The sequence below is a fragment of the Galeopterus variegatus genome, unplaced genomic scaffold (assembly GCF_000696425.1).
Source record: "Galeopterus variegatus unplaced genomic scaffold, G_variegatus-3.0.2 Scaffold708, whole genome shotgun sequence".
NCBI classification, from domain to species: domain Eukaryota; kingdom Metazoa; phylum Chordata; class Mammalia; order Dermoptera; family Cynocephalidae; genus Galeopterus; species Galeopterus variegatus.
The window spans coordinates 272,681-287,975 of record NW_007726819.1 but is presented as its reverse complement, the minus strand read 5'-3'; the positions used below and the strand labels follow the sequence as shown (position 1 = coordinate 287,975).

Sequence of the window (15,295 nt, the reverse complement as noted above, 5' to 3'; positions counted from 1 at the left end):
AAAGGTTGGTGAAAAAGGAGCCCTGACATTATAAATAAAAAAAAAAAAAAAAAAAAAAAAAAAAAAACAACTGTTGCTGTTTTCCCTAAAGCTGCTTCCTTTTCTTGTTGACATAGGACTAGAACTAGCTTTGAAAAGGAAGATGGACACATCCTATTCTCTAACCATATCCCCATATAAGAGAGATGGTGAAAAGAGGACTCCAAATAGTGACTCCAATGCCACTCTTGTGGTAATGATAAGCCTGCCATCACAAGTGACAGTGAGCAGAGCTGTCCTAATAATCACCCTATCCTAGAGCCTTTATTCCCAAAAGATTAGCCCATTTTTCAGCAGAGCTGATCAAGAGATACCAGGTTGATAACACAATTTAAGAACCCACATTCCTATAAAAAAAGTTTTAAAAAAGAAAGTACTCTTACATCTTTCTCCTTTTTATCAGGTACTGGGGTTTGCTTCCTCATGTTATTTCCTGTGTAGGCAACACATTTCTCAAAAAAGGAAAAGGGAAAAGAAGAGAAATGTCTTAATTATTAATTAATACTGTAAATTAAGCAAATTCCTGTGAGATATCCTGATACTACACAAGTAAAACATGATTTGAATGCTGGAGCAGAAAGGAACCCAGAGGTCATTCATTCCTATGTAGGCTCTGACCTAGCCCATTTCCAACACATGATCTGTGTTATGCAGTTAATTAGAAAAACATCTTATTTGCCCTACTGGATTCTCATCATTCACCATCTGGAACCCCTACCTCCCCATGGTAGCCAGCACAATTTCTAGTCCATAGGAAGTACTCCATAAGTATTTTGTAAGAGGATAAAGGTAATACTCACTAGCTGCCATTCTCCTATATCTTCATTCCAATGGACATAGTTTTCAATCATTTCCTTTTAGAAGAATCAAAGATAGTCTATTTTAAATATTTAACAACATTTAAAATATTGAAAAATATTCATGGAACTAAAATCTTTAAAATGTTAAGTGAGAAAACTTGTCTCAAAACATTATATACTGCATGATACCCTTTTTATAAATTTGAAAATACACATTTCTTAGGAATACATGTAGATGCAATTAAACTATATAAAAATAAAAAGCAAGAGATTGAGGAACACAGGAATCAGAATAATGGTTACCTTGGGTTGGAAGAGGCAAAGGGATAAAATAGGGGAGGGGAAAACCATTCAGTTAGAAGTAGGTTACCGTCAAAGTCCTAGAGCTTTTGTTTGGGGTGATGAGTTCACTACAAAATTACTAACTAAATAAAAGCAGGCCATCTAAGGACCAATAAGGAAAATGTACCCTAAATACAGAGTTCTGCATACCTGAGGTCCAAGGGAAAAAAAATACTAAGGCCTATTTAGACAAACTTCTTAAAGCTATATTGAGATTCAAAATAGATTTTTAAGAAAATCAATATGTTTAAGTTTACTAAAACTTGGGGTAAAAAAATAAAGGCTGAGATTTTTAAATTATACTAGTATTAAGAATTGGTATGCATCTGGAGATGGATAGTGGTGATGGTTGCACAACAATGTGAATTTACTTAATGTTGCTAAACTGCACACTCAAAAATGGCTAAAATGGTAAATTTCATGTTGTGTATATTTCACCACACACACAAAGAATTAGCATCCATAAGCAGAGAGGAAAAAGTTAGCGCAGGTGTTCTGTTTATTCTACTTACATGATAAAGGATGTTGAATAAATGAACAGAACCTATACCTTGATTCTAATTGCATTTACATGAATCTGAGTTCCTCTAAAGGGCTGAGAAATTCTTATTTAGATATTTAGTTACAGAATTATGTATTAAGAAAAGTTAACTGAAGTGAAATGTGATAATATTTGTTCAAGAAAACTTGATAGTCAATAACTGAAGTGTAAATAATTAGAACGTATATTTCCTTGTTCCTTAACTCGTCAAGTGACCTAACGGATCGCAACCCTCAGTGTTGCCCCCGTACCGGACCGGGGACCGGCGACGGGATCGCAAGCCTCGGCGTTGCTCCCGCGCCTCGCTCAGCCAGTGAGCGGGAGCCGGTCTGTACGTGGGATCCGAACCCTCGGACGGGAGCGCTGCCGCGCTTCCCAAGCGGCGCACTATCCAGTGCGCCACCGGGCCGGCCCAGAGAACTTTTCACGTACTTGATAGTCTTGAGGTATGAAGTTATCAATAATAAGCATCTGAAGTCGAAGCTCCCGGCTAAGTTGTCGAATGTTCTCCAGTAGGCCTTCAATTTCCCTCTGATGTTCTTGTTGGAGATCAGCCATCTACCAGAAAATCCATTAAAATATTATGAACAAACAACATTTTAAACACAAAGCAGTTCCACCATCTGACACAGGGCACTGGTCTAAGAGGCCTTGAAAGAGTGGACCGAGTGACACTACCACCATCTATATTCCATGTTGGAAGTTAAGGTTGGAAAGAAATAATTTAGCTTAATAGTTAAAATTAAAAATTGCAAATAAAGGAGAAAGATTTTATTTCTTTTTCTTTCTTTTTTTTTTTTTTTGTCTTTTTTCGTGACCGGTAACGGGATCGCAACCCTTGGTGTCGCGCCCGCACTGCACTCAAACAGTGAGCGGACCAGTCTCTATATGGGATCCGAACCCTCGGCGGGAGCGCCACCACACTCCCAAGCACCGCACTCTACTGAGTGCGCCACCGGGCCGGCCCAAAGATTTTATTTCTTTTTCTTTCTTTTTTTTTTTTTTTGTCTTTTTTCGTGACCGGTAACGGGATCGCAACCCTTGGTGTCGCGCCCGCACTGCACTCAAACAGTGAGCGGACCAGTCTCTATATGGGATCCGAACCCTCGGCGGGAGCGCCACCACACTCCCAAGCACCGCACTCTACTGAGTGCGCCACCGGGCCGGCCCAAAGATTTTATTTCTTTAAAATTGTAAGCAAACATGATTATTTATGGAATTTTAATCAATCTTAATCAATGGAACTTCTTTTTTAAAAATTCAGAACTATATGATTAGGTAATTTCTAAGAGACCAACCTCTGATTTTGCAGCCATCAGCATAGTCCAAACTTTCTTTAATTTCTTGGTCTTTCCCTGTGCTTCCTCTTGCAAACTGGTATATTTTTCTTCAATATCCAAGCGTTCTTGCTATGACAAAAATTGGTAAACTTCAAAATAACTTTCTTCATTAAAGCACAAATTTAATTATTTAATAAATGATATAAATGTTTAGCAACTATTATCTTCAAAGCAATCTATAAATCTGCTTTAAAATTTCATTAAGACTGTAAATAGAAAAGTTAAATATCTTAGGCAAACTATTAAACTAAACACAAAAAGTCAACCTACCTCTTTTTCTTCAAGTTCTTTGCGAAGTTGCTCTGCTCTTTTCCTCCTTTCTTCCAGTTCCATATTAGATTCTTCAAGAAGTTTTTCTTGTTCCTCAGCTTTGGCCAACAAATCAACACCACCAACAATTACCTTCTTTTCCAGTGCAGATAATTTTTCCAGCAAAGACTGATGCTCCTGTCTGTTGATTAAAACAAGAATAGTTTATACTCACTAATCATCTACTATTCTACTAATATCATTTCCCAAAATTTAACAAGAATTCAAATGTACAAATTCAAAATAGAAATATAATTATGTAACATCTCTATCAAACTATACCACTATATAGTATTAATTAATTTATGATTTAATCAATAACTAATTCAAATTCACTGATATTTTTTCCTCCCAGAGATAAATAATCAAAACGGATCTAACATTTTGAAACACACCATATACAATGGGACCTTCTATCCAAAAACAGCTACACTGGAGATAAAAATCAAGCTTTTAATTACTATTCAATTTTCCTGCTTACACAGGAATATTTTCCTATGAAAAATATTAGAAATTTAAATCATAAATTCATCTCAATTCAGTAATACTCACTGGGCTTTAAGAAGATCTTTTTCCCGTTTCTCTAATTCAGCTCTAGCCTTGTTTCTTTCTTCTTCTTCCATGTCAAGCTTTGTTTCAAGTGCTTTTCTCTCCTCATCGATTTTTGCTTGCATTTCAACCATCTTATCTGGGGAAACTTTCTTTTTACCTGTTTGAGTCATTCAATTGCAACAGTCACTAAAATGAGTCGTTTCAGGCTTATATAAATTATGTTCAACATAGAACTGTCTATACTCCTCAATAATACAACATCAAATATCAACAGTTTAAGGAATTCAAACCAATAATATCCTTCATTTCTACTTATTATGTTCCTAGAAGAACTTTTAACTCTTTGCTAAATTCAAACAGTTGTCCAATTGTGCAATGATAACTAAGAACAAAAGTTAAATGAAAGAGAAGCAAAACAGATGAGCATACAGGGAAGAAAAGATTAACAGGAAAGCCAAATAAAAAAGCAAAGATTTTGTGTCCCCAAATAACATATGTAGGTTTAAAAAAGCAAAATGATTCTTCAGTTACTTCTTCCTGATAACCAAGTACAAAACCAAGTGGCTTTTCAAAATACCCTCCCCCAAATCACATAAAATAAATGCATAAATAAAAGTCACATATAGGTATAAGATACACAGACAAAAATATTAGGCAGAATTATATCAATTAGTTTTTAATATACTTTCAGAGTTTTTCTAAAATTTTTGTTTAATAAAATTACTTAAAAGTATTTTATTTCACAGTATTACATACTTAAAGGAAGAAATTCTAAACTAATTATATAACAGGCATGTCACAGTTGCTGGCTGTCATAATATATCATCATTCCCTAAATGAGCAACTAAAATAGCTCATTATTATGTCAAATTCAGGATCCTAAATCTCTCGAAGTCTGATTAAACATGCCAAATATAAGTAGAAATACTGCCAAATAATAAAGTTTGAATATAGCTTCTAATTGATCATTTTGATTATAATGGCTAGTAGTGTTTTATATATATATATACACATACACACAATAGGTGCCCAATGAAAATTTATTGATGAATTTCAAAATCATGAAAAATCAAAAAGAGAAAATGAAAACTAGCTTATTAAACTGAGTCAAAGACAATTCACTTCTGGTAATACAATTTCTTAGAAACATACATTCCTTCAGAAAACCAATCAAACTTTTCATAGAATTGGTTGGTCTGAGGCTCTCCTGAAAGCTTTCTGTCATTCTTAACTTCCTTCCCAAAGGACCACAGAAGAGTGTAAACCAAAAGAGTTTATAAATTGTTAATGTTTCCACCCAAAAGCTAACCCCTCCTACTAACAAGGAAAAAGAACTGAAAAATAAGTATGATGGAGATACACATCAGAATATATTCTTTCAGGAACCATAAGATGAAGAATCATTCATAGGCTTTAACTCTTTAAGACAAAATTATATTAAAAACTCAAGAGTTTAAAATATAACACTCTTCATTCTATAGTCCAAAGCAAACCTAAGCCGCAAAACAAATAAAAGAGTAAATAAAAGCACTGATCCAAATATATGTTTTGGTGTGGTGTGATTCATTGCATTCCAAAACTCAGAATGTAGACCTAATTCTGGTGGCTTGTTTGACACAATCACCTGTATTGAACCTTCTAAATTACACTGTTAAAAAACGTTTAAAAGTAATTTAACTCCTATTCCCAATGGATTCCTAGAAAAGATTACCCATCAGTAATACTATTTCTTAGAAATTTGAGGGAGAAAAGCATAAGTTCAGGTATATAGTAAGTATATGCATTAAAAAAAATCTTACTTCCTTTCTAACTCAATTACAAATATTTAAAGAAAAAAATGGCAAATACATTAAGACAAAAATAATATATGTATGAAGACATGAATACTTATGGTATAGAGGAAATAATCTGATCAACATATGATCATTAGAGTTTTTAGACTTCTAGGATTCTGTTTTATTAAGAGTTGAAAACTTAGTTTCAAAACCCATTAAGAGGCAATAAAGTAAAAAGATTTTATATATAGAAATACAAAAACACATGCCTACTGATGAATTAATACTATGCCTGAATTACATTAGTAATTCTAAACCACTCAGGTAATTTTTTCAAACTGATGCTTTAGCAGCAAAAATCTTATTGTGCTCTTGTAACATTTTCATGAAGATGACCATGCATACATAGATATTACTCCAGTCAGAATCACTCTGACAAATCATTATATTTCTTCCCAAATAATATTTTAAGCTAAATGTGAATATGTACCCACTCTCCAGCAGCCACATTCCAGCCTTCCTTTCAGTATCTGAGAGCACCCCTCACATGAAACTTCAAGAAAGAAATGACCCCATAGGCTTTGTCTGGCTCATGTGCAAAGAGAAAAGGTGGCAGCTTCCACTCTCAGGAAAAGTAGTCAGAGACAAAGTCCCCGAAGCTCTTCCTTGGCAGCTCTGAAGGGAACATAGGAGGCAAATACTCTGCTTGACTGTTCCCCCTGCTCCTTTTGTAGGTTCATTCAGGGTTCTTGCCTAGGTGGACAAAATGCTGTGGGGCTCCATGACTCATGTGGAGGAACCTGGCCAAGGAAAAGTAGCCCCTGCAACGACAATACCTCTGAGCACCTTCTATGGGTGACAGACTAAGGGCTGTTTAAGCTGCTAACTAGACATACTTCCTTGAAGAAAGGAGGCAGAGGCTTCACCCCTCAGTGTTTTATTTTATTTTATTTTTTGACCGGTAAGGGGAGTGCAACCCTCGGCACGGTGTAGTCTGCACCACGCTCAGCCAGTGAGCGCACCAGCCATCCCTATATAGGATCTGAACCCATGGCCTCAGCGCTACTAGCGCTGCACTCTCCTGAGTGAGCCACGGGGCTGGCCCTAAAAGTTAAAACATACAAAAAACTTATCAACCAAGCCATTCAAACAAAAAAACCTTTCTTTTTCTAATACTGCATGATAAAATTTAGCATAAAATTTAAAGTAAATAAATCTTTAAAAAATGTTAGTGTCATAAAGAGTACTAAATTAAGCCAAATAGAAGTAGTAACATTTTAAATTTCCCTTTGCCATGTTCTCTAACCAAAGCTGTAAAGCTGAACTGGCAAGAGAAAGTTAAAGAGAAGAACTTCCGAGAAGTGTTAATTGAATTAATTTCATTTTTGTTACATGAGCACCCACGCGCATAGGTAACCAGGTATTTGATTCTTGGCTTTAAAAAAAGAAAAAAAAAAATGTTTGAATGTAAAATCATTTACATTCGTATTTCCAAAATTTGGCTTAATGGGTCTTTAAGAATTTAAGAAAAAAGGAAGGTTTTTTAAAAAACAAAAAATGGATACTTACCTCGTAAAAAATGATTAAATTTTAAAAATCAATGTATTTAAATAACAAAGTTCTTTATAGGATAAATAATTGTACCATGTGGAGTGCAAATCAATCACACCAACCTGCTTGATCTTGCAATAAGAAGTAGTAAGCAAATCGTAGACAGGAAGCATATGCACAGAGATGAGGAGGAAAAAAGGAAAACATTATTTCTTTTGTAAAACATAGAAAAATGTATAATAGCATTCATTTATACTATAACTATAGAAATAAATCAAATCATTATCAAAACTGAAATAGAGCTATGTGAAAAGAAAGAATATTCAACACAATGAGAGATGTAATTTAAACAAGGATATTAAGATTAATTTAGTCTAAGAGTACAGCTCAAACCAATCGTGAGAGTGCACACTGATTCCCAAACTTCTGGAAATCTAACAGTTCAGCACCACGTGATTATGGTAATGGTAGACACAGAATTGGGAACCTGCTAAGACCTAGGAATTAATCTAAAACAGCAAAACAGAAAATTAAGCCAACTTAAAAAAATTACTATGCTAAAAGTAACAAAATTCATATTGTTCATTTCTAAAATTTCCCAATTCAGTGTTTCTTCTAGTATAAGGATCCATTACAGGTGTGCCCCACTTTAAGAAAATCCAACACAAAATCCTGAACTAAATAGATAAATTAGATTACAGTAATTTGCACTGATTATTTGAATTAATGAAGAATTTTTAAAGACAGCAAGTTCTCCTAATACATTTGATTTTCCCACTTGATTATAAGCAATTTTTTTCAGAAAAAAAACCATTTATTACATAAAGTGAAGTACACTTGTATAGTAATAAACTTACATTCAGTCTATTAAATGGTTGAGGGTAATTATAACAATGACTCTATAGAAGTGAGTGCAAATTAATGATTCAGGCAAGAGACACCTAAAGAAAGACTATTCATATTTTTAAAAGAAAAGGTACATATAAGCTACACACAGCAACACATGCTGGGACAACCATCCCTCCACTTCACCAACACACCCACATTACAGCAAAAAAAGTTATGTGTTAGGTGTAAAAATAGCAATTAAAACTTCTTGAATTGAACAAAGTACAACTAATTCCATAACATACTTTCATATAACTACTCTTTAAGAATTAAGGTAAATTTTAAAACAGAAAATTAAATTACAATGCCTCCCACTCAGATATCTTCTCATATTTCACAGTTTATAATACAAAATAATACCTCTATATGATTTCTAAAGCAATTTCATGTATTTTTACAAATTATACTCTGAAATTAATTATTTTGGTAACTTGCTTAAGAACTGTCAATAGAAAACTAAATTTCTAATATTCTTGGAGTTCATCCTCTAGAAAGATAAAAGCATAAGAATGAGCAATTATTTTTGTTATTAGTTTTGGAAAGGGTAAGTATATAGATAATGCTTTAAAAGACAGTAAGCTGCAAGCTGGTACAAGAAAGGATCACCTCCCTTTTCTTCTGAAAATAAAACATAAATAGATAAATTAAACAAACTTTTCAACTTAATTAAACTAAGGTTTAAGAAAAAGCCTTTAAGTTTGAAATAAGTCTAGACAGATCCTATATAAACTACTTCTTGTGATTCTGAATTCTGTAATTCTACCTTAGAAAATTTCTTAAAATCTAACAGGTAATTTAGAAATAGGGATAAATTCCCATTTGAAATAAAATACTATTTAATTTCTCTTTACTTGCTTCAAACCATACATTTGTCTTTGTTTGGGAGCCTTCAATCTTAAGCTACTGCTACAAAAACACAAAGTGTAAATGTTTATAACTGTACAACACCTTCTAATAGTCACTAGTGTACTTCCAAATATAATTCATACGTTTAGAAATTCAGGACTTGTTATCACATGTTCCTTATACTGACCAGGATTAGAAATTTATCATGAAACATAAAAAGAACCATAAGAATTATTATTTTATACAGCTTACTAGCTCTCTTTACATTATCTCAATTGCAAAAGCATGAATCTCTCTTCCATTGTCCCAAACATAAGCTAAAGCATATGTTTTAACAATTATTAACTGGAAGCAATGAAGTGGGTGGGAGAAGTCATCACATGCTTTGTTCCACTAAGTCCAACATGTATTCTTCAAGTAATGACAAGGATCAGTGCAGCATTTCTCAAATGAAGCCCATGGGTTATGGAAAAGCCAAAGCTCTGTTAAAGAATTTAAGAGCTACCACTCACTAGGCAAGAACTTATCCAGAGGTTTCTCTATGACAGAACATGTGGAGTCTGAACTACTGCTGCTGCTACTGCCTGGAAGACAAAGAAATGAGCCCAACGGGAACCAAAGAAAGAGGAAACAAGAAAATGAACACATACACAGAGAAAAATTTAGTTCTAGACAAAGAATTTTAAAGGATAATCAAGCTTTGTATTAAAGAATCCAAACTTACTTTTCCTTAAAACCAGTCTTGATAGTCTATTCAATATTCTTTACTTTACAAAACCATACAGGGGAATTAGAAATTGTATAATTTTAAGCATCTACTGTGGACAAATCCCATTAATCATTTAAAACAATAATTCAGAGGGTTAAAATGGCAAGAATAAAAAAATAAGTCATTTGGTGACATCTAAGTCTATTTAAACTATTTAGGTTAAGGGAATGGAGTTTGATTTATTTAATTTTTTAATGTGTGGAAGAAGTTTATTATAATGTAAGCATGTTATTTGTTGGATTCTGAAGTATTCCATAGGTGTTTTGTTATACACTTGTTTGGGGTTAGCAGTGTATTTTCTGGTTAAACATCACAGATTCGTACATTTCTCTTCTCACCAAAACAGTCTCTCCTCTAGTGGTATGTAAATAATGAATGACCGGCCTGCTTCTTATCTTAAGCAAATGTGATACTTCTTGTTTCACTCATTTGCTTTCTAGCAGCCTCCCCAGGTAAGTCTTGCCACATGGTCAGTCTTCTGTTTGTTAGGTTTTATAAATCCTAAAAGTTATAGTCAGAAACAGCTCTAATAAACCAAGCATGGATAATTTCATTCATTTCTTCTGAGGTTGTAGAATTTACATCCATATTTTCAGCAGCTGTCACACTGTTGCAAAAAAAATATGGAACACTTCACAAATTTGTGTGTCATCCTTGTACAGGGGCCACGCTAATCTTCTCTGTATCATTCCAATTTTAGTATATGTACTGCTGATCGAGCACAGGGGAATGGAGTTTTAAAACTTAAAGTCATACACAATATTATAGAAATGATAAATTATCCTTCATTACAGACAGATTGGTCTGTCTCTAATATTGCTCTCTCCCCTCCAAAACATCAAACTATCAAATATAATTATTTATGTTTAAGGTTTCACAGCAAAACTTTGAAAAGGCTCACTTAAAATTTTTAAATTTCTAAGCCTGGAAAGAAGGCATATTACTATTAAATACTTTAACATATTAAGCAGTGGCATTTTTTCTATTTAAAATTTTATTTTTAATAAATCTATTATTTGCTTTAGCTTTCAAAAGAATAATTTACTCTGTGAAAAACTAGGTATAAACAAAAAACCATTTCTTTAAATCAGGGGTTGGCAAACATTTTCTGCAAAAGGACAGAAAATAAGTGTTTTAGACTATGTAGGCCATACAGTTTTATTTGAAAGCAGCCATAGACAATATGTAAACAAATGAGCACGGCTGTTTTAATAAATTTTATTTACAAAAACAGGTGTTGGGCTGGATTTGGCCAACAGATTATATTTTGCCAACGCTTGATCTAAATCATGCTTTTCCTGTCTTTTATGAAATAGTATCTTCATAATTTTTAAATTTTAGGCTCCTAATCAAGCAGTGATGGGTTTATTTTCAGCAAAATCATTTTAATAAGACAAGCAAAATATGCACCAGCTTGAAAACAATGATCCACATTAATGGAAGAGAGTTCTGAAATAAATAAATATTTAGGATAAAAAGGTTTGAAAAGTAGGCCATAATAATGTGTCTCTTTTGCATGTTATCTGTATGTTTATCACAACAAACACAGTTTTAATTCATACAAATGCCTCAAAACAGGGTAAGAATAAGAGCTTTCACTTTATAAAGAAAAATAATTAAATTAAAAATAGAATCCTCATACAAATTTATTTAAAAATTCAATGAATCCTAAAAACCAATCTTGCTTAAGGAAAAACTCCACATTATCCTAATTTTCTAAAAAATTTAGGTCCCTAACACAGATGAAAGTCCCTACATAAAATTAAAACACTACATGAAATTTTAAAATGGTATATCCACTATCACAGTTTTATAATTCTAAATAAACAGAACATATGGCATTCTGAGTCAGCAATAAACAGGAAAATTAGTACAGGAGGAAAAAAAAAACATAAAGTTAACCAGGTATATGGCATACACTGTCTGTTCTAATTACTACCATAACTAAAAATGGCAAAATAAAAAGCATTCACTCTACTACTGCCTCAGGAACGTGAAACAATAGAACACCAAACAGAACTTACCCCTTCGTTTTTTCCTTTTCTCTCCGTCTTCTCCAACCTCACCTTCTTCATCGTCATCCTCCTCTGACCCACTGATATCAGAACCTGATATTTCTTCCCCTTGGACAGAAATTTAATACAATGATTTTTATTCTGCATCAATTCACTGGCTATTTAGGAAATACCTATATCGACTTTTCTTCATTAAATTTTTGTTGGCCCACACAACAAATTTATATGCTATTTAAATAATCCTGGACAGTTTATCAGATGTGCTAATCTCAGAAATACATAGGACGTACACAGAGACTTTATTTGTTTATTTATTTGGCAGCTGGCTGGTATGGGGAATCCAAACCCTTGACCTTACCAATTGAGCCAACAAGCCAGCCAGCTCAGAGACTTCATTTTTAAAGTCCCTAAAGAGATATTAAAATCCACTCATTTAAACTTTCAAATCATTAGTTTAAGCACAGTTCTGAATATATATAAAAATTACATGTAAGATTTATTAATTTGGTCTTTTGAAAATGTGACCGCTTTTGCAGAGTATCTTCTCCTCAGTTTTCTGTTTAAGATTTCAAATAATCATTCAATCTGTATTTTTTTTAAGAGCCACAAAACTGTCATCTAAGAGAATGATTCCACTTTTAGGACTATACCACAAGAAATATTTCAAAAAAAGAAGGGCTTATTTGTACAAATATAATGTTAACTACGTATTAACTTAAAGAAAAAAAAAAAAAAAATCCAGTAAAAGGGAATGACTAAACTGGTTCTAATACAATCAGCACTATATTACCTAAATTAGTTATTTAAAAATACCACTGTCCATATATGAAATATCTAAGAAAACAAAGGTAATTGGGGGGGGAGGTTAAATATGCACTAATTACAACCAAGTAATAATTGTACCTGTAAATAAAAGATGGAAAGAGAACACAGAGAGAAGAAGAAAGTTATTAAAAACATTTTGTCCTTTAGGTCTAGAAACAGTGGCACCTTAGTAACAACGAACACACCTAGCACCCAAATCTTGATTTTTAAATACCATTCACCAACAAAAGAAACCAGCAAGAAATGGATGATTCTAAGGTTGGGGCTGGGAAGATAAAAGATGAGTCTAAAACATATTGTAGTGCCAGAAAGTAAGAAAGTACTCAAAAAAAACTGATGGGAGTGTACTGAAAGGATATAGAAATTATCCTAAAGGAGCTCCTAATAGCCGAAGCTGGAACAATTTGAACAACAAAATAAGTAACAATAATACTGGATTATAATCCAAGGGCTAAATAAAATAAATACTTGAATAAATAACTAGGGGAGAAAGAAATGTTCCTCCTTATAACAGAATTCCAAACACTAAACAGACAGAATGAAGAAAATAGAAAATCATCATCGAGCAAATGCCACAGAATTGTTGTTGCAGGCAAGAACCACTGATGGACGCTAACATTAGTAGAAAAACAATTACACTGTATAATGAGGAATACACTACTTATCCTGATTTGAGTATCACATATTGCACACAGGTATTGCTATTCAACTCTGTACACCACAGATATGCACAATCAACTATGTTTCAATTAAGAAATATATATATTAGTAGGAGAAAGTATGATGAGAAATAGGACCTTTGCAGAGTCTCAAAGTCTCTCTCCATAAGATACGTAGTATATTAATTACAAACGAAAAAATAATAGATTTACAGTGAAGAAACCTTGCAGAGTAATTATGAAAGAACTGTAGACAAACCTCAATTAAGAAACATTCTACAATATATATGATCAGTACTCTTCGGAAGTGTCAAAATCATGAAAGAAAAGGCTGAGGAACTGTATAACAGACGGGAGAAGATTAAGACATGACAAATAAATGTTGTGTGTGATCCTGGATTGGCTCCTGAACCAAAAAAAAAGGGGGGGGGTGTTGGAAAGAAAACACGGAATTTAAATAAGGTCTATAGATTAGTTAATAAGATTCTATCAATGTCAATTTCCTGGTTTCAATAATTGTACTATGATCACGTAAGATGTTAACTTTAGGGAAAGCCAGTAAAGGGTAGATACAACCTTTCTGTACTATTTTCTCAAGTTTTCCATAGGTCTAAAACCTTTATTTATTTTTATTTTTTATTTTCAAAGATGACCAATAAGGGGATCTTAACCTTGACTTTGTGTTGTCAGCACCACACTCTCCGAAGTGAGCGAACCAGCCATCCCTATATAGGGATCCGAACCTGTGGCCTTGGGTGCTATTAGCACCACACAATCCCAAGTGAGTCACAGCCCGGCCCTAAAATCTTTTTAAAATAAAAAGTTTTAAAAATTATTCTTTTAATGCTTTTGCCTACTTTATAATGGTTTATATGATTAATTCTATTATAAATTAATTCATTCTATTAATTCATATTATAAAAACAAATGTCATAAGAGCACAAATAAAATGTTTTTTATTTTTATCTTTTTTTATTTTCTTCACTTAATGAGATGGCACATAAATTTAATCAGGAGGTAAGAATCAATATACTTAAATTTAAGGAAGTCTTTTATTTTTAAGTCATATATATATATTTTAATTTATTTATTGAATCAAAATTGATTATACATATTTTGGGGGTTCAACATTGAGATATGTTGATCAAATCAATATTACTAGCATATATATTGTTACAAATCGTAATTATTCTTTATGCCCCTGTCTAATCTCTCCCATCCCTCTCTCCCTCCCCCCTCCCCCCTCTAATTACCCTAGATTTCTTTTCTTCTTCTGAAAGAATAATGGTTACTCTGTTGATCTGTTGCCTAGATGATCTGTCCAATGCTGAGAGGTGTGATCAGGTCCCTTAATATTATCGTAGAGCAGATGCTTCTTCTGTCACTCTGAAATGGGCTTTGTAGAGAGAAGCATCCTCTTCTTTATCTCTGCTGGTGATTCTCCTTGTGTGAATGCACTCCAATGGTTGGCAGACCATCTGCATGATGGTTGTAGCATCTAGCCACTTTGGTGGCAGCCATGGTTATTGTGGTAGCTGTGGTGGGCCACCCACATGGAGGTGATGTTTTTGGCATGCTCCGTGGCACTGGCAGTGTGCCTGGTTGTGGGGTGTGTGGGCCCCAAGGCGCTGGTGCAGTGTGCCTGGTTGTGGGAAGGAGGTCCAGTCCCAGGCTCCATACCTTGGATCACCGGGTGGGCCCCAATGTGCTGGCGTGGTGTGCTGGGTTGTGGGAGGGGGTCTGGTCCCCTTCTCCATGACTTGGTTGCCCGGGCAGGTCCTAAGGCACTGGCACAGTGTGCCTGGTTGTGGGAGGGGGCTCCAGTCCCCTTCTCCATGCCTCGGGTCCCTGGGTGGGCTCTGAGGCACTGGCTCAGTGTTCCTGGACGTAGGAGTGGGGTCTGGTCCCTGGCTCCAAGCCTCTGGTTCCCAGGCAGGCCCCAAGGTGGTGGCAGTGTGCCTGAGCCAGAACTAATTTTTTGTCCTTTGCTTACTTCTTTTTTTTTTTTTTTTTTGTCTTTTTCCATGTCCGGCAATGGATCGCA

The 15,295-nt window shown here is 34.1% G+C and overlaps 1 protein-coding gene across 4 annotated transcripts in view; it reads right to left on the bottom strand.

Moving 5' to 3' along the window:
• Positions 1-15,295, bottom strand: part of KIF3A (kinesin family member 3A) — a 48,432-nt gene that overhangs the window by 3,751 nt on the left and 29,386 nt on the right. For 2 of the 4 annotated variants that reach the window (XM_008571639.1, XM_008571642.1), the window contains exons 9-17: positions 11,777-11,875; positions 9,496-9,567; positions 7,372-7,380; positions 3,924-4,080; positions 3,333-3,513; positions 3,021-3,131; positions 2,155-2,280; positions 840-893; positions 423-491 (exon numbers count right to left, since the gene is read on the bottom strand). In XM_008571639.1, the coding sequence (XP_008569861.1) occupies positions 423-491; positions 840-893; positions 2,155-2,280; positions 3,021-3,131; positions 3,333-3,513; positions 3,924-4,080; positions 7,372-7,380; positions 9,496-9,567; positions 11,777-11,875 (878 nt within the window). The remainder of the gene's footprint in view (positions 1-422; positions 492-839; positions 894-2,154; positions 2,281-3,020; positions 3,132-3,332; positions 3,514-3,923; positions 4,081-7,371; positions 7,381-9,495; positions 9,568-11,776; positions 11,876-15,295) is intronic. The other 2 variants (XM_008571640.1, XM_008571641.1) reach the window with 2 other exon arrangements.